Source organism: Phasianus colchicus, chromosome 12 (genome assembly GCF_987193195.1).
Source record: "Phasianus colchicus chromosome 12, bPhaCol1.hap1.1, whole genome shotgun sequence".
NCBI lineage: Eukaryota > Metazoa > Chordata > Aves > Galliformes > Phasianidae > Phasianus > Phasianus colchicus.
Genome location: NC_143447.1, coordinates 7,319,820 through 7,342,096, shown reverse-complemented (window position 1 = coordinate 7,342,096; position 22,277 = coordinate 7,319,820). Strand labels below are relative to the sequence as shown.

The following is a 22,277-nucleotide window of genomic DNA, read 5'->3' as shown; positions in this document are numbered from 1 at the left end:
TGTTCAGCAAGGGTGGCTACTTACCAAGTAGCAAAAACGGCTATCTGGCCAAGCAGCTGACACACTGATCTCTCTTCTGGGCAACTAAATATAAGAGACTGCGATTTCTCGATTGATAACAAACCATTATTTCCCCCACATTGAACTCATAGAAGTTTTGTTTCTGCTATGTCCCCTCTAAAACATTGAAGAGGAATGTGATTCCAGCTGTTTCGTTAGGTTTTCTCAGCTACTTCCATGAAGCCAAATATGACTTATAATGACTTAGGTGAAAAATTTTTTAAGTTTTGAGCCTACGTACTTTGTGCCATGCAACTGAACACAGAGGTTATAAAATCAACTTTCCAGGTGCTTTGAAAGATACTTTTTCTTATGCTAATAGATAAGTAAAGGAGATTTGAGCTGGCTATGCTGATATTTTTAACAGAATAATCTTGAGCAAATGGAAATGTAAATTTTTAAATAATCATTGCTGTTGGAAGAATAAATGCTTTATACAAGTCTTTAGGTAACTTCTGTTTTAAATTTCTATCATGCTTCTCTTTGGAGTTTCAAATGCAGAGTTTTAGGGAGTAAATATCCAATTTATTCTGTGATCTGATTACTTTCCTATGTTATCTGATGACTTAGTACTTATCTGACCTCAGCATGTGTAATTTCAGCTTGCTAAGTCTGCATGCTAACCAAGGGTGATGTGAAAAGTGAATTTTCACATTGGCTGAGTGAACTTAATGAAATGAATGCAAGAGTCACAGCAGCACTGCTCAGGAATGGGGCCGTAGGACCTCTGAGTTCTCTGCTGTAACCTCCATGGATGTACAATTCCCAGGACCATGCCTTGGCAGCAGTGGCACCTTCAGCAGGACTGTGTATGTCTCAGTCAAAATTGCAGTGAGTTATTTTCCTACAAATTATGATGGTGAACATCCAGGCATCAAAGCAGCATACTGTCCTTACCCAGCAAATTTCAGCAGGGATCCTTACCAGCTGAAAAGCATCCACCACTAGTACCTCTAGGAGTAATAATTTCTAACTCTCAGTGTCTCCACTCTCGGTGACATCTTCTTGCTTTTGTTGTTGTTTTTTAATTAGCTCCAGTCACTAATGGAGCTAATCCATCCAGCTAGTCTCCAGCTCCCTCAGCCTTTCTTCATAAGAGCGGTGCTCCAGCCCTTTGGTAGTCTCAATCTAAGCATTTACACTTAAAAGCAACACACCACAAACACATCAATTTCAGTTTTACACGAACTGCAATGTTTTAAATTGAAATAATCTCTTTTCTTTCTACATTCCTAACCACTGCAAAACAGTTGTACAAGGCTACCAGGGATTTCATTAGAGATATTGTCCTGACTTTTTCCAGCTAGCTAATGTGTTACTCTTTGGTGGGTAGGTGACTCACTCAGAAGCACTCAGATTATAGAATCTGGACATCAAACAGCAGCTTTCTTTCTCTTGTAGTAAAGTGTCAGTAACAAAGTGGGGTGTTTTTGTTTTTGAAAGCTATCTTCTATAAGCCTATAAGTCATTTATAAGTCTATAAGTCATTTACCAGCAGATTTATTCTTTACTGCTGTTGTCCATTAAACTGAATAATAGCTATCAGCACTACCTGATTTTTTCTAATACACATTAGAAAACATAGGAATTATTATGATATTTATCTTCATGTTATCTGAGTTATTCCCAAAGGTGACTGGTTTATAACACTGAAGAGGCAGAACACAAAGCAGAGGCTACAGAGACTAACCTTGTCCGCAACAAACAAGGAAATTAAATTAGTAACTTCACCAACCAGCTAATGTTGTATCCACAAGGATATCCCACTGTTTATTTCCCAAGAAGTACTGCTTATTACGTGGGTGCAAGGTACAATCCAGATAATTAGCCTGGATGTACCTTGGATAAAACCATCCAGGTTTAGATGGTCAGCATGCAGTGCTTTTAGTGGTGTCGTCTTATGTGATGCACTTACTCAGGGCTCTGTGTGCTAATTCAATTTGGTGATTTACTGCCCTTTCTCTTCTGAGCTATACCCAGGCTACATGCAAACTTGGTGAATCATTCTACTTACTAAGGAGCCAAACTCAGCATGATCAAATGCAACATTTGTCATGGAAGGGACAAGTTCTCTATGAGATAACTCCTTATGTGAATCTTACAGGGTAGCTTCCACATGCTGAGATCCAATAATTAGCCAGCTGACTGTCATCTGATTTCCAACAAAGCAGTTGTAATTCAGTAATACCATATATATACATATACTGTGCAGTTCATACTCACTTCTTGGACATGAAAGAACTCAGAGATCTAAAACCTGTTAACGGTAATAACGATCAGAAGCTATGTCAGCAGGCAAAGCTGTAAGGGGACTAAACTTTCTAGAGCACTAGGCAGGCTCAGGGAGCTCCTGAGGTGAAAGCCTGCAAACCAGTCACAACCCATGAAAGGCACTAAGTGCTCCCAGCTCCCACTGATTTCAAAAGGAAATCTGCAGACTCTTTGTTAGCCTTGCTGCTGCGTGATCAACTATGAAAAAACTTATTTTTCACCATCTGGCAACTGAACTCTTAGTTCTTTGTTTGTGCTTTCTGGGCTGTCAGATTTAATATGTCCAATGTTTAATGATCGCATCCACACCTTTAACAGGATTTTTCCTTTACAGAGGATTTTTTTTGTTTTCATCCCAGCAAATGTCACAATCAAAATTCTTAAATTTCCACTTCTGGAAGATGAGATTTCAGTAAGTAAAATAGGCACTTCTTTTGGAAAAATTTCATAAATCCAACGTATAAAGCCCACAGATCTAACATTTACAGTAAAAATTAATATTTTCCATGTTTGTTGGATCCAATTTGCTTGGGCAAAACAAACCTGGCTTCAGCACACTTCCACTGTGCTGCCTTGTTGGATTCTGTAGCACAGCTCCTGGTGACAGAACACGGGGTGGTTTCGTTATCCATCCAGCAGCAAATCCAATAGCATAAGTATGCCAGCAGCTCATTTGTGGTTCAGTTAATTTGGTTCAGTAAATTTCTCCCCGGTGAAATATCACAAGCAAAGACCAAAGAAACTCAAGGCAACCATTTTTCTTTTCGTATTTGTATGTTTGTGAAGACTAAAGGATTCTGGAGAGAATGAATAAGAGCAGCTGATGAATGTAGACAGTCTGCATTCCATTTCCAACATGGAAAACATTTATAAAATAAAACACCATTCCAAGTAGGAAAACAGTGTCTTATGGAAAATGGTACTTCTGTTCAAAGTATTTGTTATAAAACAAAAAAAGTATTTATATTTATTATCAGAAACTTATTAAGAGGGGAAAAAGCAGCTTTGTCTGACTGGTAGTCCAGAACTCTCTGCTCATAGACCAAAAGCATCATGGTAACATAAGTATCCATGCAGAACCCTCTTTCTGTCTATCCTGGCTTTCAGATTCTTCTGCTGACAGCATCTACTGAGGGCAAATTGTTGGGTGACACTTTTTGGATCTGGAACTTTTTCTATTACAAGCTTTCAAATAACAGGTGTAGTTCATATATTTGTTCATTTTCCCAATTGTTTTGGGATAGATTTTAGTAACGCTTGCTGAGCCCAAACTTATGCTAACAAATCTTCATAATACACTACTGTGAGATCACTCTTAATAAGAGAGAAGAAAGTAGTACTAGAGTGCTGAGCAGAAGTACTCAAGAAGTTTGTGAACTATTGCTCACGTGGTAACAATGATCATAAGGCACAAGTTCATCTATATACAGAAAATCATTATAAATATTGTATGACAGCAACAATAGAATCTCTAACAAAAGTTTACCAGGCAAAATCTACTTAAAATTCTTCCACAATGCATGGATAAAGGATCCTTTTAAAAATAAAAATAATTCCAGACAATTTTTGATAAGGAGTCTCACTTCTAGACATTACTGTATGAAGATACTTTTATAAACCATGTGCACTGTAGAAGTTTCAGAACTGCATGCCTTCATTGTAAAATACATGTTTGGAGAAATTCAGGATATATTTAAAATAATGTTTAAAAGTGTTTAAATACCACACCAGTGAAAGCATCAAACTCCTGCTTAGATGAACACAGCTAGTGATTCTCAAATCAAACAGTTTCTATGTGCTGCAAAAACAGGATTCTCGTTCAGACAAAAACGGCAAAAGTAAAGCAAAACAATGCTGTATAAAAACATCAAAGGGCGCAATGAAAAGAGGATCATCATATCTGAGAGACAAGAGAATAGGAAAGAAGTAAGGGAGGAGAGGATGCTCTTCACAATTCTCCCATCATTTCTTTTACATATAGATACCTTGGAAGTACAAAAATGCCTTGGGATCAGTTCCAGGTCACCATTCTTAGACTGAGGCCTTTGGATGCTTAGTCCTATTTGGTGGAAAGAACAAAGCCCACTTGCTCTGGGATTTAGTTATAGTCAAGCTGGGCAGACTCTCTCTTAACCAATGTGCTGCCTGTGTTGATGTGCCATCTCCTTCTAATTGTTACTTCTGTCCTAAGGCTAAAACTCATCCAAATTCTGCTCCTTCTTTCCTTTCCATTGCAAGTCTCAATCGTTGTCCATGCACCACTGATCTTTTTATTTCCCACTGCCTTTCCGCAAACTCCAGAACAGACGTTTTTCTTATTCAGAGTATCAGAATGGTGCCAAGCATAAATATTCACAAGGTTGCTTTCTGAGAGTAGCTAATACCAAAAATTCAGAAGTAAATAACAATTCACCAACTTTCCTGTGCAGACAAGACTGGTTGTGCATATGAATACAGTGCCTGCACCTCCCAGCCTGGCTCTGCAGCTAGCTCTGCCTTCCACCTTGCAGGGAATGGAGCTAGGATAGACTAAACTGGTCTGGACTCACAGCCCTGTGAGTTTCACTCTAGAATATTAGCAAAGGAAGACATTATAAAGATTCTGTTGCCTCTATTTTCTAATTATTTTAAGTTCTTAATTACTTTTTTTCTGATCTTCCTGCATTTATGCTGCACACATTTCATTTCTCCTTGTCCTACCTAATGCTGTGATCCAGAAATTATGCTGAATTTCTGACATAGCAAGTTGGCACAAGACAAGCGACTTCACTGCAGGATCACACAGCAAAAAAAGCAAGGCCATAAGCAGAAAATGAACTCTCACTTCCAGCACAGCTCTCCTAAAAATAAAACTCTAAAAATGTATAATCTTTTGCTAAGCTGCCTATTCCCCCGCCACTACTCAGTTTACTCCTGTCATGATAGTGTCAGTACACAAGAAATAGCAGCAAGAAAAATGCATACAGGTAATAGAGATTTTTTTCTTGGTTCCTCAGAAATAAAACTGAAGAAAATGTTCTGAACCATAAAGTTATAAGCAAGATACATGTGCATTTTGGATCCTCCTATCTACTTTTTCTGAGTTTAGGATTTGGATTTTACTGGAACTGAACAGGAAAATGCTTTCATATCCTACAACGCCATATCCTACATCAAACAGTACACCAGCTGTAGTGGATGACACCAAAGGTTCGCCTAGTTCATTCATCTGCTGCTGTGGCCAACAGATGATGCTTCCTGAGCAGGAAAAGTTTACGTTTACATGTAACACTTCCCCCATAGACTGTCACAGTCATCAAACTTTTGCATTCTGAGTAAATGACGTTGTCAATCCATTTAGTAATCCTCAGTGGATTTCTTTTACATAGACACTTCCATGTTCCAACTGACCTTCCATAAATGCTTAATAACTACATCACAACTGGCAGGGAATTCCTCAGATTAAGTACACGTCTTGTGGAGAACTGCTTCACCTTTTGCTATCAAAATAACCCTCACATCTTGTACTAGGAGAGATACACAACTGATCCCTTCTCTATTTCCTCCATACAGTGTATGATTTTATAGATCTCAATATCACATCACTTTTAGTTGTTACATTTCCTGTCCTAATCTACTTTGTTTCACATTTGTCTTTATTCATTTGCTGCCTTCTCTGATAGTATTGTATGAATATATTTCATCCAGGCAGTTTGAGACCATTTCTTCTTTTTGCCTTTAATATCAAGGAAAGGCAAGCTCCAAATCAGGCATCTGATTATTTTGGCAGAAACTCTGGCCAAGAATTTAGTCATGCACATATTTGCAAACAAGCACTTCCACAAAGGGAGAGAAAATAGTACTGGAAAGAAAGGCTGAAATGAACATGAAGTGTATGACTAAAAATATTGCAAGTATTTTCTTCCCCTACATCTACCTACTTCTAAATATCACTTGAAACTATCAAAGTTTGCATTAGGTAACAGATGGAGATTTATTTTTGTTGTTGTTGTCAGTATTTAATTATAGAAACAATCTGAGATCCATTTTATGGGTTAGCCCAAAGTATTCCTGGAAAGATTAATATTCTAATGATTTCCCAGCATTTCGGTTCATAGAATTCAGATTAGGTCAGATGAAACCCTTGAGGTACTAATTTCAATTTAGCAGTTATGGATTGCACAAGCAGCACTTAAACATTCACATTTAGAAGTGCTTTACTTTAGATGAGGAAACTAGGAGGACAGCATATTTGTTACCCTATAAATAATGTATGCAGTTTAATAGTAGTGAGGGTGGTGCATCCTTCTCCATCCTTTTCAAGAGAGGAGAACAAGACTGTATGCATGTTCTACACATGGCATCAGCCTGGAATCAGGAGCTGAATTCTGAAGATGGAATCATTGCTGGCTTCTTTGTGACCTGGTTTCCTTGCTCTTTGCCACAATTGCCTGACAGGCTTATTGATTAATCTATACTTAAGTTCACATTTTTTAAAATTTTATTTATTTTTTTTATTGGAGAACTAATATATTCCCTTTTATTTTTAAAATTCAAGATGATAGAAATGGTTCATTTTGTTAAACTCAGAATCAGTCTTGGTTTTATTTCTCAGCAAACAAAACAAACAAACAAAGCAAGTCATAGTTGTTTTGGTTCATATGCCAAAACTAACCTGTTCATATGCCAAAACTAACCTCAAAATAATTATGATGAAATTTTACTATACTACAATTAAGTGGCATTTACAAAAGCAGTCTTACTGCATCTCATAGACACATCATTAACACAAATTAAGGAAAGGATGAGCTTCCTCCAGGATACCGAGAAGTCATGAAAATTCATGTCATTTTGGTCTGCATGAAGGTAATTTATGTTTGTATACAGACCAACGTGACCATATTGTACTGCCTCTCTGAAGGATTCATGTTGAACTAAGATCTACAGAGAACAAGAGAACGAGGGAGACCAACTTTTTCCATAGCTTGTTAGTGGCAGGACAAGGGGGAATGGCTTTAAACTAAAAGAAGGGAAATTTAGTTTTAGAAATTAGGAGGAAATTTTTTACTCAGAGGATAGTGAGGCACTGAACAGGCTGCCCAGAAAAGCTGCTTCATCCCTGGAGGTGCTGGTGGGTGGCAGCCTGCCCACAGCAGGGAGGTTTAACCTTAAGGTCCCTTCCAACCCAAGCCATTCCATGATTCTACAAGTCAGCCAGCAACTCACCTGGCTAAGAGGTAACTTTCCAAAAAATCTTCCAGACTCAGCTGCAGTGAGCACTGGAAAATATTCAGCAGTTTTATTTTGCAGCTTTTGTAGACTTACGTATGAAACTTTGCAGTTGCCTTTGATCATGTCTCTCAGTCACTAGCATGACATTTTTAGCAAGAGTGTTGTAAGGTGCCAAGCTTTTACATACTATTTCCTTCTCCAAGTCATTACATGGATTAATAATTTCATGCAGTTGTCTAATGATACAATAGATTCCATTGGAAATTTTCACTTTTGAAAGCCACAAAGTTCGAACTATATTTTTAACTCCCTCTCTTAGACTTACTGGTAAGTTAAAAGCAGCACAAAACATTCTCACAGTGGATGTATAAAGAAAACAGCTAATCATGATTGTTTTTTGAAATACGTACAAGCAATAGAGCAACAAAGTGTCAGCACTGTAACAGGCACTGGGAGAACATGAAAATGAGGAATAAGCCAAAGAAAGCATGCATATAATGGAAGAGAAGCTAAATAATCTTTGTTTTCCTTTTTGTGCTAAAAATAGAACACTGTTGTTGAATGCATCAAGATGCATTTGTAGATATAATATGGAAATGAATATATTATGATTTTAGATGCATTCCAAAAGCCTCTATGAGCATAGAAGTTGCAGTGAACACAGATGGACATTAAATATACTGACTTCCTCCATGACTGTTCCAGAGGTGCTCCTGAGCAACTGTTGCAGCTTGAATTGCTATGACCAGAAGCTGGTAATAAAGGCTATGTACACTGTTCCCTTTGCTGCTACAAAATGTTTTATTGGCACAAACGTTCTTTCTTTGTATCAAAAACATTGCTTTAATGCATCTTGGAATAACATTTTCCTTTCTCAGAGCCGAATCATAGCAATGACTCAGTTTTGCTATTTATTACCATTGTCTTTTTACCCTTTTGTTGCTTCCAATTTCTGAGCTCTGGTTACACAGCCATCCATATCAACAGTACGACCTTGTGCTTCATAATTTGAAATTTCTATCTGCTTCTACTGCCATATTTTCAAGGTCCTCAAGCCATTAGTATTTAACTTTGTGGTCTCTGCAGTATCAGCAAATGCCACAACATTTGTCAGTTTTGTACTTTTCCTGACGGCTTCTTACATTAAACTACTACACTATGATTAGCCAACAGTCCCCAGGGACAACACTCTCCCCACTCTAAAAGTTTCCTTTTCAAAGATCTGTAGCCTCTCATCTGTTTGGTTCATAACATCCTGACATTTCTTCCTCTAATTCTCATTCATTCTATACTTAATAAATTTATTATCTGGATAATTTTAAGATAAACAACGTAATAGTCTTATCAGGAAGAGACACCACACTTGCTTATCACAATGTGCTTTTTGTAAGCTTCTATTTTATTATACCCCATTTGTCAGCAATCTCTCTATATTCAGTGTTTATTTTCCTTCTCAATTCATCATGTTGATTGAGACTACAGTTCACCCTGCCACTCCTTTCTTAAGAAAAGATACCATCCCAGGTACTTAACAGACATTTCTGAAAATACTATTCTATGTGTATCAAGCTACTTCAACTAAAGAATTTTTTTTTTAAAGTTTCACAACTAGAATATGTCATCAAATCCTTTTAGGGAGAAAGAATCATTCATTATGTTGTCTGAAATTTAATTGTTACTGCATAAATAGATGGATTCAGTTGCACATCTATATTATCTCAAACTTTGAAATTATTAATCAATTTTTTTTATACAAAACGCACAGTTTAGACCCACCTGGAGTAGGTAACAATTATACACAGATAAAGTTTTGATCTAAACAGTTTACTGTATCTTATAAGCTGTCTTACTGGTAACTTCTGCAGGTTTTAGCTTCCATACTATTATGACTTACTATGAATTTCATTTCAGAGGCACTGGGATCACAGAGTCAGCACTCTAGAACAAAGAAAGATCAGCAAAGCTTAGAAACCAAATTTCAACTCTATACAGATACAACTGGAGAAGCATGTCAGATTTTGTTTAATCAGTTGGAGACTCTTGACAAATGCAGTTTCAATGCCTCTCTTCCTCTCGTGATGATAGTCCATGGCTGGTCGGTATGAACACACATTTTATTTTTAATTCCAACTACATCTGATTTGATAGACTTTCCTCCTTGTTATGCTAGTGCCAAAAGTAACTTCAGAAGAAAAATTAGGATCACAAAGTTGGTGGCAATGATAGCTAAAATTAATGAAAAGTAGCAATTCCCCACTGAGATTCTGAAGGAATGCTTGAGAAACAATTTTTCCTATGGGAATCCTATGCCAGGAATTAGTTTCAGTCCTGGTTTAAAGCCAGCAGAATTAGAACAAGCAGCAGAATTAATGTGCTATGCCTCTGGAGGACTGAATACGAGGTTTTATTCCTCTGGTATGTTCACTGCCAGGTATTTACAGACCTCTTGAAAAGAATTGCACACAAACTGCCCACATCTTTCTCACAGGTACACCTGCAGAGAGAAACTTCTCTATAAGCTTTTTCAGTTGAAAAGTCAGTGAATTATCACTGAACTGCTTCCAATTAAATAATTAAAAAAGAGAAAAAACATTAAAAAAAAAATTGCTCAATTGCATAGAATTTCTATGCTAGAGTGAAGTTTTATCAGCTTCTCAGTTGAAAAAGAAACAAAAGATAAGGCAGGATAAGAAGTTATCTAATTTGAACAGATACCTGATTCTCATAGAATCAGTACCACCAAATGAGAGGCAAAATACACCTTTCTTTTGCCACTGCAAATATACAATCAGAGAAACCTTGAGCAACACCCTTGATGCACATAACTCTCTTACAACACAGAACAGCAGAGGTGGAATGTTGCCCTAGATTACATTAGCTAAGACTCCCACATGCAAGAATCTGTTCAAAATCTATGCTCTTCCAAAAGAGAGACTATGGAACTGAGGCTGATGCTGTCAATATTCAACATTCACAATAATTTAAAGTGCAGAAGTATTATGCTCTCAGAGAAGTATGGATGGAAACCCAAACCCAAGACTTCCAAATTCTGTCAAACGACCAGAAGAGATTAGGATGTTCTGTTATTTAGGAAATAAGTACAACTAGCTCATCCTAAATATGAAATATTAAATAGTAATTCTGGTCCATCAAATTGGAAGCAGTCATAGATGCTAATACAGAAAGTGTGATGCAGTCCTTGAAAAAACAGCCAGAGAAGAGAGGGAGAAAAGAGATTTCAAAATGGAATGGCTATAAAAGGCAAACATTCACAGGTCTGTAGCATTCCAGCTTTCTTCACCTTTCCTTTCAGTACAAATTTACATAGACAGCTGCTCTTGAGAAAAATCAAACTTTGGGGGCACTTCTGTCTCTCTTTAATCAGTAATCATTTCAGTGATAAGAGATCACATGCTTAAAATACTTATATATATTCTTGATTTTTTTGTCCACCAAAAATCAAGGATTCTTGGCAACAAAACATGCTGGCAGCCTCAAAAATCTTAGCTGCACTAGCCCTCCTGGTTCATATTATGGCTTACATTTCCCTGAGCTTCTCACACAAAATACTTGGCAGACACTGGTTTCTCTTAAGACTACATCTTTAATTTTTTTTTTGTTTGTTTGTTTTAATCTAAACAGGTGGATGGGATTTTGGAAAGTTGGATTTGGAAAATGGCAGCAGCTCTGAAGTCTCAGCACAAACAACTTAACGTGATCATTGCAGATTGGCTTACATTTGCTCACCAGCACTATCCCATTGCTGTACAGAATACACGCTACATAGGACAGGAGATAGCAGACTTTGTGGAATGGCTGGAGGTAAGATACAAATACTAACTGGTTAATGCTCATTCATTTCAATCAATCAAGTTTCTCTAATATTCTGTAATTTTCTTCTGTAAATTTTCACATAATTTCATAAAATTTTTATCATGTAAGAGAAAAAAAGCAAGTGGTCTTTTTTATCAGAATACTTCCATGTGTCTTTAGGAGGTGAGATCATTTCATGCTTATTCAGTTTTTCAATTCCCACTTGTGCAGACAGCTGACATTCTCTGAATTGTTAAACTACTCAACAATATTTCAAGTCCAGAACTCAGTCAGTAAAAGAAAGTCAGAGCAAGAGTCCTGTACTTTTAAAGCAGGCATATGATCATTTGCAAGTGGCTAGTTCAGCAAAATGGCTCTGTGATCTATCCTTAACTCAGAGTTCAAGCATGACATCATTTGTTTGTTTTTCCTGTTTCCCAAAGATTAGTCTAAAATAATTGCTTGGTGATCCAAAGCTTAAAGGCAGTTTTAAAAGGGCAGATACACAATAACCAAGCAGATGGCACGGAGGCAGTAGTGAGCGTGGAGCCATGCTAATGTAGTGACTACTCATCAAAACTCCCACTAGGTATGAACCAGTGGCTGTTCCTTACAGCAGTTTTAGCTACAACTGCAGCCACCTGAATGGAAATGTTATTGAGGAGTTCGCAGGGGATTGCTTGTCTCCAGAACTATTTTAGAAAAAGCAGAAAGCAAAACACTAGAAAGAGAATTACATATATGAACTATGCACCCTGTGTAACTCTTACTTCGGCTATCTCCAGCAATAACTCAAGCTACCTAATTGGAAGTGAAATTTTATTTCTGCACCTCACAATGAATTTTTGAATACATTAATTTAAATATGGTGGGACCTGTGGTAGAAGGAAAACAATCAGCAAAGCAGAAAGATTTGCAGCCAATATTACTAAAGGGATAAACTGCTCTTCAACAGAAATGGCAGGGCTAGAAATTACTAGACAACATTCCCAGTTAGGGAGAGCAGGCAGGAAGGAGAGCCAGAGTCACCACTTACACACATTTGCATCACTTCCAACAAACAGTAACAGAACTCCTGCTATTTCAGTCGATGGTTTTCCTGAGCATACCACAGAAGTCCAAGTGCCCAGATGGATGGCATTTTCCTGATGCAAACAAAGGAATAACACTCAGCCAGCAAAGAAAACTAGTGCATGATCCAAGCACTTCGTTTCACCTTCAGCATCAACACACAAATTTCTTGAGTTACGATTCACAGTATTCCTTGTTTGTAGTGAAGCATTTTACTAGTTTACTGCTTGCATTTTCTGCATCTAAATCAAACTGCTGTTATCTTCCAGGAATCCATTCAGTTTTCCAGGAGCAATGTTCATCTAATTGGATACAGCCTAGGAGCTCATGTTTCAGGGTTTGCTGGTAGTTACATCAGCGGTACAAACAAGATTGGGAGAATTACAGGTAAAAAACTATTTTAATAAATGTAACCCCCGACTGATTTCTTTTCCTACATTATGCATATGTTTGACACATCAGTTCAGATTAGAACTAAGAACTCATTTCTATTTTTATTAATCACAGCAGCATCTGCTGGAATTTTAACTAAATTTGCTGGTCAATGTTTGCATTTAATTTATTGTGCCTTTTCCCTGCCCGAGCTAAATACATTTTGTATGTAGTCTCCTTTTCAAAGAGCATCCTCTTCAAAATTAAAATATTCATATGTATGGGCAACTTAATTCACCTGCATAATTTGAAAATGCAATGTGACTATGCAGTGCAAAACCATTTACAACTGTAGGCACTGTAAATACCAAGTTGGTTGTGTTTTGAGAGAAGATTTAACAAAATACTAAACTCTATTTTAATAAATGAAAGATCGTAAACAAATCTACTGTGCCCTTAAAGGTAGACTCACTGTTTCATGATATAATGCTGGAGGAAACCAGAAACATGCTGATTTGTATATAAGAAAAAGGAAAAATAAGATACAACCAAACCAATCAAACAAAAAAACCCTCACACACCATACCACCAATAAATAAAAAATTAATATCTAAAGTTTTGATCACACCAATAATTCAGCAGAGGAGGAGGAGAAGCTGAGTATCTCCCTAAAACAAATCTATCTTGCTTTATTGGGTCTCATGAACTTATAAAATCTGACATTCTGTTCCTACATGACCAAGACCAAACCTACACATCATCTGAAGTCCAAATGTATGCCCTTCCTAGGGTTTGCCATTGCAGATAAATAATTAGAAATAAGGTAAACATCTTCAAACTTTCACCGATCCTTGGCTACACTCAGTGCTCTCACCTCCAGTTCCAGCTGCTTTCCCCAGCTCTCTGTGCGTCACCTCCCTTGAATAGTTCCCAGTTGTGATCTTCAATTCATGGCCATATACCACAATCCCTTACTTAATCAACTCTTGTGATGGTGCCTGCATGGCAAGAAGCTTACTGCACATGGCACATCACAATATTGACACCTGTGTACAGCACCAAATCACATTAACACATCAAAATCTTGATAATGGATTAACAAAAAGATTAAGGCACATTTACTATATGTGCACTCTTCAGCAAAAATTATTCAGTCTTGTAACAATAAGCTCAAAAAATTCATACTGACACAACCTATTAAAAGGAAAAGGCATGCCTTCTGGGTGACATCCTTGTCATCCTACTCGAATCCTCTGCTATTAGTCTTGTCCAGTTACATATGTGCAGCTGCATCAGTCCATATTACCAAATGAAGAACCTGAAATTTTAGAAGTTCATTCTCCAAGCTAAACAGCAGCTTTAAACGATGGAGTAAGTATTTTTCAAGCAATCAGTTCTCAAGAAGGGTATTATATAAAAGCACCCAGTGAATTAAAAACAACAGCATAACTGGAATATTATTTTTCTGAGCACTGCAGTAATTTGAATATTATTATACAGAGCATCTATGATTCTGTGAAGTGAAGCTTTAAAAATTACAAGTCTCAAATGTAGGCTAAAAGTCAACTTTGTTGTAGGACTGCTGTTTTCAAAAGGGCCTCTGAAGCGAATGACCTCTAGAGTATCAAAGAACAAAATTAAGTAAACATTTCTCAAAAGACAAAGCAGTAGTGAGCTTGGCTTACCTATAACAAACATATCTATCTCAGTCTGTGTCCTTGTGTGTATAGCAGTTACTGTTTATTACATCTGTATTTACCTTTTGATGTCCATGTACCCTCTGCACTACAAGTGTTCTTAGCATTGTTTCTGTGAGTAAAAAACCTTGAAAATTTCCAGTGCTGTGTAATTATTTATCAGACATTTTTCTCAAAACAGTATAAGAAAAGCCCATCTATACTATATCACAATTGGATTGTTTGCATTTGTTGCAGGCCTTGACCCCGCTGGACCCTTGTTTGAAGGAATGTCACCAACAGACCGTTTATCTCCAGATGATGCAAACTTCGTAGATGCCATTCATACGTTCACTAAACAGCACATGGGTCTCAGTGTTGGCATCAAACAGCCTGTGGCCCATTTCGATTTTTATCCCAACGGAGGCACCTTTCAGCCTGGCTGTCACTTCATGCATGTGTATAACCACATTGCACAGTATGGGATCACTGGTAAGATTAGATGGGACAGGAAGAGCAGCAGTGCTGCAGCTGGATTTACGCTATCTCTGGGAAACCTCATAGATCTATGGTGCTAAAACAGCATCAAATGGGGAGCATTATCTCCAACTATAAACAAAGAAGCTTCTTCTCTAGAAATTGATTATAGATTTTTACATATACTGAGCTCAAATCGTTCTCACTGACTAATAAGAAATGTGGCTGCCTTGCACTTCTGAAAACAGGACCATGACTACACTGCTGTCGAGAACTTTTGAATAATTTTCAAAGGTATTTATTTTGGTGGTAGAGGAAACAAGAAAAAATATTTTAATTAAGCCAGATTCATCTAGTGTGCAATTAGTTATTTCAAATCAAACAAAACACAAAGCTGTACTACTCACCTTAATTCACTTTTCCCCAAGTCACCATCCTTCAGCTGCACAGAGGGTAATGCTCTCTCCAGAACTTCACTTTCAATGTTCCAAGCTGGTTTTATACATACAGAAGCCCATTTCCAAAGTACCTAAACATAAACGTACAGAGACAATGCAACATACTGAAAGAAGATAAAGGCACTGATGCATGGTGTCAGCCGGAACTGTTAATTGAAAAAAATAAGACTGCTGTTCACTTGGCATTTCTCAGCTATCACTACACTACATAAAAGTAGATCTTTCTTCTAAGCAGATAATTCATGACATCATATAGAAATCTTATCAGTGAAGTCATGTAAAAACAGTCCACTGTGGTATATTGAAATTACACAGAATAAAATAATTTCCATAATTTGATTTGAAATTTTTAAAAGTATAATTTCCTTTTAGAAAAGGCACTAATCTTAAAGCAGATCTATGTATTTAGTAAATAATATGTATTTCATACATTTTTGGTGCCTTTTTCCCCAGTTGTAGCTGAAGGCAAAATTCAACATTAGAGCCTCTTAACTTTGATGGGGACAAAATATGACATTATGTAAACATCCAAAAGTCAACAGTGTTCAGCCACTCAGAATAAGACAGCAGTCTTGAGTACAGCATGGTCTGAAAGGCTGCATGTAGCCTCACACTGTATTTCATAATTAACTTATCAGTCAGGACAACGTAATCAAGGTTCATACTTACCGTCTTGGGCAGGCAGGCTTAACAAATTTAAGCAGCAAATTATTCAGTTTTATTAGCATGTGGGTTCGGCCGAACTATTTTGGACGATCCCATAAGGACTGTTGCTGTATGTATGATTTCTGGGGCAAAAACCAGTAGTAAGAGGGGTGGGGGAAGCACAGTAACATATACGGTTGGCTACATCGTAGCTGGAACAGTAAAATGAAACGACAAAAGTACTGTCTGTATATTTTCAGGTATCACACAAACTGTGAAATGTGCCCACGAGAGGTCAGTTCACTTGTTCATTGACTCCCTGCTTCACGAGGACAAGCAAAGCACAGCGTACTGGTGCAACGACATCAACACTTTTGACAAAGGACTGTGCCTCAGCTGTAGGAAGAACCGGTGCAACACCCTGGGCTACAACATACGGGAGGAAAGGCTCCCAAAAAGTAGAAAACTCTTTTTGAAAACAAGAGCACGCATGCCTTTCAAAGGTTTGTGGAAATATTTGTTATAGTCTCCACGTTATGAAGTATGGTGACAAATCTAGGCTTTGTGATCCTGATTATTCATTTTTAAGAAAAATCTGCAGAATAATCGATTTGCAGACAGTGAGGAATCCTGGTAGGCTGTCTTGATGATCTCACATCAAATCTGTGCCTCAGAGCTGCTAGGTCAACAGGCCTTTCCTACAGCTGTCCTGTGTGAGAGCCACAGCATCTGCAGCACACAGCCGAGCCAAAGCAGCAGCACAACTGCTCTGGGAGGCCTGTAAAGCCTCATGTTCCAAATTTGCCCACATTTTTTCTGTAGTTTGTCTACAGTTAAATTATTACTACACACAAATTATTACTTTTCAGCCAGCGGACAACAGAACTGCGTGGACTTTTACAGGCCAGAATGTGGTACTAAAACAAAGACTGTTACTCTAACACCCTTACATTATTTTATCAAAGGTTACACCCTTAAATTATTTTATCAAGAGAACAGAATAACTACCCAAATTCAGAGAGACAGAGGAATCACCACAGAAGAAAGCACAGTCAGTTTCCCGCCTTCCCCAGCACAGGCCCAGTGCACAGGAATCCCCTTCAGTACCTGCTTGCATCACACAGTTCAACTTCACACACAGTGCCTGGTACTCAATTGCAACACCAGAGAATAAAAACCATAAAAATACAATTCACGTACTTTTAAAATACTTTTTGAAGTGTTCCTCTTGGTAGTAACTTAGGATTCTTCAGGTCTGGAGCGAAACGTAGGGGAATGCTGTTGCACAAGCTTTTCTCCTCTCGTGCTGGTGGACCAAGCGCTGAGCTCTGCTCTCTGGTGACATGGAGCTCTGTTGGGGCAGCCAGGCTGGGAAGTAAGGAACGGTTCTTCACCCAAGGGCAGTGGGCATGGAACAGACTGCCCAGGGCACAGCTCCAAGCTGCCAGAGTTCAGTAAGCGTTCGGACACTCACTGGAGCGTCTCACTTGGAGATCCTATGATTCCTCCCACTACTGCAGCTGTGAAGAAGGCCGCAGTGACTGGAGATAAGTGTGCTCAGCCCTGACTGACACTCAGAGCAGCTGAACCCACTGGGGGTTTTCTCATACTTGTTAAAAATGTCACAGGAAGCTGCTTGGAGCAGATTTACAGATTTTTAAAGGCCGTGCAGTTGCCAGTGTTGTTTTGCTGTTTAACAGTCAGGTCACCATCAGAATGGGGAACATAAACACTGCTCTGATGATGCCAGGTCTGCCACATGCACACAGTGGGCACAGAAATTACACCCCCGTGCTGTTTCTTTTCCTGGATGTGGAGATAGTTCATCACAAGCTGCAACTGTATCCCACAGGTGTTGATTTTGATTTTAAACACATTGCATTTTTATGCTTGAACATGGTCTTCCTCTAAGAAAAAGAAGTTGTGGGAAAAAAAAACAAAAACCAATGCTCAGACAATGATTTCTTTTCATAACAGTTCCAAAACAAGGCGGCACCAGTGGAAGGATGTGTATGAAGTGATCTTTGTAATGTTCTTAAAAAAAAAAATGTTTGAAGATCACGAGAGAAGCCCAAAGAGAGGAAACCTGAGGAACTCAGCATTATGTTTCACATTTCATGAAATCAGACATTTTTCAAGTTATATTCTGGAGTGTACAAATAAAAAAGCAATTGCTACAAAAAAGTTAGCAATTATAAAGTCGTGATGAGACCCTGAGCCAACCAAAGTTTTTATATAAGCATGCTCACCTTTCTTGAGTATCATAAGCATTGCATAAGACCGGGCTTCATAAAAACACTCAACTTTTACAAGAAAAGAAAACCCAGAGCAAGACAGAATAGCATTAAGTGATTTGTAAACAAGCCTTTCTGCACACTTTGTCCTTGTCAGGTCTGTGTTTCTGGCTGGCAGCAAAGAACCAGTCATTTTGCTTTCTGATAGGTGGCAACTTTTCAAAAGACAGTAAGTTATGAAACAACAACAAAAATACACAGCTTTTTCAGATCAGAGCTGCACAAAAGCCTATCTGTGCATATACAGGAAAAGATGACAGGGCAGTGTAGCATCATGTGTGAAGCCTGAAGCAGGTGATTTTGAGCATCTTTCCACTCAAAAACATTTATGATGCAATAAACATTATTGCACTGTGTGTGTATAACAGAACAGTTTCCCATGTGCAGTCTTACCACATTGCAAGGATAAATATCACCACCTATTAATTCTCCCAAGTACTTTCTGATATTTGTCAATAAAAATGACTGAGGGTTTCCTCCCTAACGTCTAAACAGTTGTGGGCAAGGAGGCAGTTTGCAGATGGGAAAACCACATTCCACACTGCAGAAGTGTTTTAGAGCTGACTTGCTTTAGACCACCTTGCTTTAGACATCTCCACTGTCACCGCATGTCTGGTTTTATTTTTATGTCTATCAATATATAACAGTGATGAATTAGAGCTACAAATAGTATATCCTAAAAAGCAGTGTGTAAAATGCAGTGATGGTTGTTAAAAAGTTTTTCAGAAAATAATGGATCTGATGTTGATGTCAGAAGTTGATGAAGAGCCACCACACGTGGGTACTGTCAAGCTGAAAACACTTAAGCACCATTACCACCCAACAGTTAATTTTCCATAGTGCATTTAAGTGGCTACAGCCAGACCTTTTCTTTTGGTAGACTTGCTAGACAGATAAGAGTTGGACATTCAAAACTAGATGATAATATCTGTGTACACAAGGCCTCTAACTGTATGGTGGTTTTTTTTTGTCTCTTGTAGTTCTCTAGATGCCAAACAGCTTGTTATCAGTACACTGACAATTCCTTACTCATTCTTCTTTCTCAGAAGCATGCCATTATATTCAGTTCAAAGACTTTCCTAAGCACAATTCTTGGAGAAACCACCAAACCTCAAAACACTGATGACATCTTTCTTACAGTAATGTGATTGAACAAAGTCATATTGTTAACAGATGCATATTAAGCACAATGTTTTATTGTGCAGCCAAGGGAAGTCTTTTGTTCTGCAAGGAAAATTTCCAGAGAAAAAGCCTGACAACAACTTATAAGGTCTTCAGTCTTTATTGTACACCTCTAAACATGTCCAGTCAGAAGGATTCCTCTGCTGGTTGGACAGAGCTTGCCAGACATTCCAACGATTAAATTTCAGAAGAGCAAAAACATTTCCACGGGAGAGTGTTACACCCTATAAAGGGAACTATGCCCAGGTTACCTTCCTCTCCTCCCCTCCTCAATGCTTTTAAAAAGAGCACTAGGGCCCCCAAGTTCTAATAGAACACATCAATTATAAATACATATATATGCTTTAATTATACAAATTCATTTTACAATAAAATGGAAATATCAATCAAACTCGTGCTTTGTACGACAGTCTTATGTTTGAGAAATCTATTGTTTCTTTGACCATTAATTTCATCTCTTTGTAAATTCTTCTTTTCTACAGTCTATCACTATCAGTTCAAGATCCACTTCATCAATGAAATCCAAGGAAAGAAGATAGACCCAAGTTTTACCATGTCTCTGACAGGCACTAAGGAGGATGCTAAAAACCTGCCCATCACAATGTGAGTATTGACATTACATGTCATTGGACAAGTAAGAAAAAAAAGAGCTAGTTTACCATGTCACTTGGTATCCTGTCCACTTTGGTCCATCCCAAGCTAACCCAGGGCAGTCATCAACTAAAACTAAACGAAGCAACTGCAATTAGGGTAAAGACATTTGGCTGTTTCTCACGATGGATACGCTATTGGCATTATCAAAAGTAAAGGCATTCTTTGCTCTAGGATACAGAAGGCATAACACAGTTAGTATTATGGGACACCTCTTTTTTCAGAAACCACTGGTGCTTCACTAGCTGTCCAAGCTTCTCCTAACTTCTGCCATTTTTTCCAAGCAATTTGTTATATTTCACAACTTTATTCACCTAGAGGAAGAGTATGCCAGAGGCAGTAATGTTCTCTGTGGAGGCAGGAACAGTTCTTTCTTTGATTTCAAAGAAAATAGTTTATTTTTTTAATAAATTTCAACCCATTATAATTGAGATAGCGTTATTCTATTTTTTATTTCTGCAGAGTTGAAGGAATTAATGGGAATAAAACCTACTCTTTTCTCATCACACTGGACACTGATATTGGTGAGCTACTAATGATCAAGTTTAAATGGGAAGGAACTGCAGTTTGGAAAAATATCTGGGACAAGTTTCAAACCATAATACCATGGACAAAAGGCACTCGTCGACCAGGGCTCATAGTGAAGACAATACGAGTGAAAGCAGGGGAAACACAGCAAAAGTAAGTGTAATGAAAAGAACATGTTTCTGTAATAAGACAGACACTTAGCAAACAGGCGCTCCTAGATCTGCGGCAATGATCTGAGTCCCTGTACTCAAACCACCTGAGTTTATCCATGTCCAGCCTCTATCATTTTATTATCTTTTAATTTTAGTCTCAGATCACAATGCATGATTTTGAAGGGACCTGTGAGAAGAATTTTTGTTCTCAGGTCAAAAATGAATTGTGGGAAATATTCTGGCTCTCTAATAACACTAACCTGAATTTAAGGCACCACTGCTTTGGGTAACAGTGTAATTGATATTTGGGAATAAAGGACAGAGAAGGAGGTAGCAAACAGATCCAAGGAAGAATTCAAAGGAGCAATGCATTTTTTTCTACACAATAGTAATAAATTATATCAATTTCTTATTTTTAGAATGTAATTATCTGACTCTATAAGGATCATATGAAATTTCAAAGGAACAAATATAAAACAAAATAAATACTGATTCAAACATTAAGGCCTTGAAAATTTAAAATCCTACTTGAAAAAAATAAGACAAATCTCAATTATTTGCCTTTCAATATACACTTGTTTTTTTGGAAGTGGATTCACAGATCTGAGTGGTAGTGGTCTCTAAACACAGCAAATGCTATTAATACTTTTGAAATTGCTTATTCAGACAGAAATTTTAGCCAGAAGAAATAACAAAACTTGTAGTTATTCCTACTGCTTTAATCCTTTGAGAAATTTTAATGGAACATTCTAATTAACAAGAAAATCATGTCTTACCTTGCAACTGTGGCTCAGCCTCAGGTGTTTTTCCTTGTTATGGTCTCTTTCTTACCAGCACATCAGTTACAACCACGTGCAGACTTCCTGTGGAACAGTACTTATTGGCAGAGCTGCAGCTCCTTGATGCTAACAAAAAATCCCCACAAATTAGACAATTTAAAAGAGTGGCAGAGGAGGATCATATTTTTTTTTTTTCCCTGTTCTGAAAATGTGTTTTGTAGGTACTTCTTCCTAGCCTAGCACCTTCGCACGTGCTCCTGCCAAAAAATATATAAAACTTGTTTTTGTAATATCTCCTGCTGTTCAGTACTGACCTAACTGCCAAAACAAATTAAACTGTGTGATACAAGGCAAACTGGAGAGCTGTTAAAAAAAAAAAAAAAAGATTTTGTACCTTGAGAAAAAAAGCTCCTCTCCAATAGTCCTGTATCATTAATATAGAACAAACCAATTGCAACTGATACACTATTTAGGATAAACTAGAAAAAGGGTAAATGGTGTGGGGAGTTCAGGTGGTATTTTCAGGTATCTAGCAATATTTAGAAGCTTTTTTACTGTAAGAAGACGCAGAAGTTTGTGCAAATATTTTAAAGAATAATATGCTCTGTTTTGTTTCTGTGCAATCTGGGATGTCACA

General features: G+C 37.7%; 1 protein-coding gene and 1 long non-coding RNA gene across 2 annotated transcripts in view; one reads left to right on the top strand and one right to left on the bottom strand.

Moving 5' to 3' along the window:
- LIPC (lipase C, hepatic type) overlaps positions 1–22,277 on the top strand; it is a 40,413-nt gene that overhangs the window by 16,899 nt on the left and 1,237 nt on the right. The window contains exons 2-8 of the mRNA XM_031616491.2: positions 9,454–9,641; positions 11,185–11,364; positions 12,696–12,813; positions 14,733–14,966; positions 16,315–16,557; positions 20,013–20,133; positions 20,644–20,862. Of these exons, the coding sequence (XP_031472351.2) occupies positions 9,454–9,641; positions 11,185–11,364; positions 12,696–12,813; positions 14,733–14,966; positions 16,315–16,557; positions 20,013–20,133; positions 20,644–20,862 (1,303 nt within the window). The remainder of the gene's footprint in view (positions 1–9,453; positions 9,642–11,184; positions 11,365–12,695; positions 12,814–14,732; positions 14,967–16,314; positions 16,558–20,012; positions 20,134–20,643; positions 20,863–22,277) is intronic.
- LOC149916252 (uncharacterized) lies at positions 15,299–21,887 on the bottom strand. Its single transcript, XR_016470339.1, has 3 exons — positions 21,638–21,887; positions 17,255–17,422; positions 15,299–15,480 (listed from the first exon to the last, which is right to left on the bottom strand). It is a non-coding gene; the product is annotated as an uncharacterized LOC149916252 (long non-coding RNA).